Source organism: Mobula hypostoma, chromosome 14 (assembly GCF_963921235.1).
Source record: "Mobula hypostoma chromosome 14, sMobHyp1.1, whole genome shotgun sequence".
NCBI classification, from domain to species: Eukaryota; Metazoa; Chordata; class Chondrichthyes; order Myliobatiformes; family Myliobatidae; genus Mobula; species Mobula hypostoma.
The window spans coordinates 3738926-3742859 of record NC_086110.1 but is presented as its reverse complement, the minus strand read 5'-3'; the positions used below and the strand labels follow the sequence as shown (position 1 = coordinate 3742859).

General features: G+C 61.1%; 1 protein-coding gene across 1 annotated transcript; it reads left to right on the top strand.

The window, feature by feature from the left end:
• The first annotated feature begins 311 nt into the window (after positions 1–311).
• On the top strand, positions 312–3699 carry cmtr2 (cap methyltransferase 2). Its single transcript, XM_063067363.1, has 2 exons — positions 312–338; positions 1384–3699. The coding sequence occupies exon 2, from the start codon at positions 1388–1390 to the stop codon at positions 3662–3664; it is 2277 nt and encodes a 758-aa protein (XP_062923433.1). The 5' UTR covers positions 312–338; positions 1384–1387; the 3' UTR covers positions 3665–3699.
• Positions 3700–3934: the final 235 nt, after the last annotated feature.

Below are 3934 nucleotides of genomic sequence, written 5' to 3'. Positions count from 1 at the left end.
GTCCGAGTATCATAAACACGTCCCTATAGTACACGTAACCTCCTGCAACTTCTCACCTCATGTCACCACAACTCCACGTTATCGAACTGACCACCACCCCACGTCAGCAGTGATTTACCCCGCACGCCTCTCAACAGCTGCTGCCCCACCTGCTGAGTAGTTCCCAATTGTTCTGCTGCAGCTTAAAAAATATTTGGCAGACTTTCTCAGCTGCCGGATAGGCCACTCCCAGCCACAAACAGTGGGCGGGCAATTTCTCAGAGGAACCGGTTGCGCTCCGGACGTTCTAAACGCTGCACATTATTCCAGGAAGTCACTGTTCCCGGAAGCGATTGAAGGTAAGTAGTGGCTGTGGGTCTCTGGTCGGCAGAGAGGAGGGGACACGATTCCTCACCATCGCTCCCCACCGACCCTACGCCTCCCTTCCGTCCTCCCACACCTTCCCTCCGTTCTCCTGCTCCTCCCTTCCGTCCCACAACCCTCTTCACACCTCCCCACCGTTCCCCTGCCCCTCCACTCGGTTCCACCCGCCACTGCCTTCCGACCCCCATAGCTCCCCTCCTCTCTCCAACATTCCCCTGCCCCTCCCTTCCAATCCCAACTCTCCTTATACCGCACCTCCCCTCCTCTCTCCAACATTCCCCCACCCCTCCCTTCCAATCCCAACCTCCTTATACCGCACCTCCCCTCCTCTCTCCAACATTCCCCCACCCCTCCCTTCCAATCCCAACTCTCCTTATACCGCACCTCCCCTCCTCTCTCCAACATTCCCCTGCCCCTCCCTTCCCATCCCAATTCTCCCTATACCGCCCCTCTCCTCCGTCCACCCGCGCCTCCATTCCGTCCACCCACCTTCTCTTCTCTCCCCAACATTCACCTCTCCGACGCCTGCCCCTCCGTTTCCCCACCCCTTCCTTCTGTCCCTAATCCTCCAGACACCTTCCCTTCTCTCCTCAACATTCCCCTCCCCTGTGTCTGCCCGTCCACCCGTCCCCAATTCTCCACACACCTCCCCTCTTCTCCCCAACATTCCCCTGCAACCCCAGCCCCTCCACTTGGTTTTCCCCGCCCCTACATTCTGACCCCTAACCCTCCCTATACCACCCCTCTCCTCCGTCCTCGACCCCACCCTGTCCCACGATCCTCCCCCCCTTCTCACAGCCAGTCCAACCCTTCCCCTAATCCTTCACTCATCCTGCTCATCCGCCAAGCCCTCCCCTCTGCGCTCTGACAATTGCCCCTAACCCCAGTACCCCACCTCTCCCTCTCTTCAATGAACCCTCCCCCTGTCAACTCCCCACCCTCAGCCGTTCCCCACCCCCTCCTGCCTGCATGAGAAGAAAATGTATGACTTCTGAGTTCTCCTGTTATTTGCCCTTGCAGATCGATGGAGCAGAACAAGATTTTGCGTGACAGCCGGAAAAGGCCACATGACTATCACTCGTTTCTCTCTGAGTTTGAAAGTTCAGTCGTCAGGGATATAGAGAAGCTCTTCAATAAGAAATTCTCCTTCCAGAAGCCAGAGGGTAGCCAGTGGGTCCTGCCTGAGGCCCATGACGCACCCTCGGATCAGCTGCAGCTGTCCAAAGAGCTGGAGTCACTGAAGGTGTCGCTGAACCGTGTGAAGGACCAGCTGGGTGACAAGGACCTGGAGAAGTGGCACCCACACACCAGATCCACCAACTGGGCCGGCAGGATCATCTCGCGGGTCCGGCAGAGCGTCAATGCGGAGCTGTGCACCCAGGCCTGGTGCAAGTTCTATGAGGTCTTGGGCACTTTCCCCGTGCTGCCAGAAGCAGCCTGTCAGGACGGGAAGCTGAACTCAGTGCACCTGTGTGAGGCCCCTGGCGCCTTCATCACCAGCCTCAACCATTACCTGTGCAACAACTATCCTTCGTGCAAGTGGAACTGGGTGGCAAATACCCTCAACCCCTACCACGAGGGCAATGACATGGGCACCATGATTGCAGACGACCGCCTGATTGTGGGCACTCTGTCCCGGTGGTACTTTGGTCCCGACGACACGGGTAACGTGATGGACCGGCGGCACCTGGAGGGCCTGATTGAGTTCACCCGGGACAAGGGCATGGAGAGCATCCACCTGGTGACAGCAGACGGCAGCGTCGACTGCCAGGATGACCCGGGCGAGCAGGAGGCGCGGGTGGCTCCCCTGCACTACTGCGAAGCAGTCACTGCCCTGCGGCTGCTGGGCCAAGGGGGGTCGCTGGTGCTGAAGATGTTCACTCTGTTTGAACGGCCCTCGGCCTGCCTGATCTATCTGCTCAACTGCTGCTTCGAGCAGGTGCACGCCTTCAAGCCAGCTACCAGCAAGGCAGGCAACTCCGAGGTGTACATCGTCTGCCTCGGCTACAGGGGCCAGCCGGCGCTGGGCACTCACCTGGAGGAGCTGGAGCAGGCCTTCGGCCCGGGGCTGGCCCGGGACTCTACACTGGCCCGCTCCGCCTTGCCACCTACCTTCCTCACGCAGCTGGAGAACTGCTGCCGCCTCTTCCACGACTACCAGACCGCCACCATCAAGGAGAACCTCCGACTTTTCGCTGGCTCCACTCCCCGGGAGTCTGACAGACTGAGACAGCGGCGGGACTGTGCCGCCAAGTACTACCTGCGCCACTTCCGGCTGAGGTCGCTGTACCGCGACCAGTGGGTGTTGAGGGAGTACCTGCCGGATTTGGGGCTGATGGGCCAGTTCACTGACCAGAACAAGAGGCAGCAGGCCGGCTCCCACAACCAGATGCGGGCACTTGCTCAGCAGGGCTGGCGGGAGCGGCTGTGCCAAGGGCCTCTGTGGCGCAAGGTGGTGGCCCACTGCGGCGGCTTCTCGACCGGCGCCCCTCCCCTGCTGGAGGGGCAGGACGAGGCTCCAGGCTGCCACTCCTGGCGTGTACTGGAAGCCCAGGGACTCACCAGTCTGGCCAGTTCCCCCTTTTGCGAGGCGGAGCTGCTACACAGCCTGAATGAGTCGTTGGAGGCAACGGACGCAGGCTCGGCTCTGGTTACCTGTCATTCCTGCAGCCCCCTCTCCCCGAAACAGGTGTTGACCCAGTTGAACAAGGTTGCGGAGCCTCTGGGCGTCTCCCTCGATCGCCTGGTGGTGCTGGGGGGTCTGGAGTCGCTGGATCTCGGTGAGCTGCCAACCAGCTACCCGAGTCTGTCCGTACCACTCCCTCCGTGTTCACGGCTCCACGACGGAGATCCCCGCTACCAGTGCTGGCTGCTGGAGGCCGTACTGAAGGTGCTGGCAGAGAGCACCAAGGGCAGTGCCTTCGTCTTGCCCCTCCGTTCCGCCTTCACCCGCTTCACTGCTGGCCTGGTGTTGGCGCTCAGCCATTGCTTCCGCGGCCTGTCGTTTGCGTGGCCCTTCACAGACTCTGGTCCAGCCTGCCCAGTCGTACTGCTGGGCACCGGCTTCCGCCAGCCTCCCTCTGAGCTGCTGGAGTTTCTGCAGCAGCTGAGTCAGCGCCTGTCCCAACTGGCAGAGCTGCAACCACAGGCTGGGGCCGGGGCAGGGCTGGGGCAGCAGGTGCTGCAGTTTGTACCCACGGAACTGCTGCTCAGTGGCTGCCTGCCCAAGTTCCTCAGTGCGCTCAACGTTGCCGTTTGCAGGTATAGGCTTCACCTGGCCGTTCAGGAGGCCGAGGCCTAGGTCACCGGGGCTTCCCGGCCCGTGGTGATCGCACAGGAGACGGGGTGGGGGGGGGGGGGAGTGTTAGCGTCTTCCAGTGGGGCAGGTGTTGGGGAAGGGGGGGTGGGGGGATTGGACATGCAGTGAGTGTAGTCTCTGTCGAGATCACCTCCGGAGGGCTTGAGGGCTGCCACGTGGCCCCAGATCTGACAGACAGGAAAATGTTTTGGAGCTGGTGATGGATCTGACAGTCATGGGGGAAATATCACATTGCGATCCTCTGGGACCAAA

Bases quoted from the DNA above. Each gene is read 5' to 3' on its own strand.
- cmtr2 (XM_063067363.1), top strand. From the start codon at position 1,388: ATGGAGCAGAACAAGATTTTGCGTGACAGCCGGAAAAGGCCACATGAC.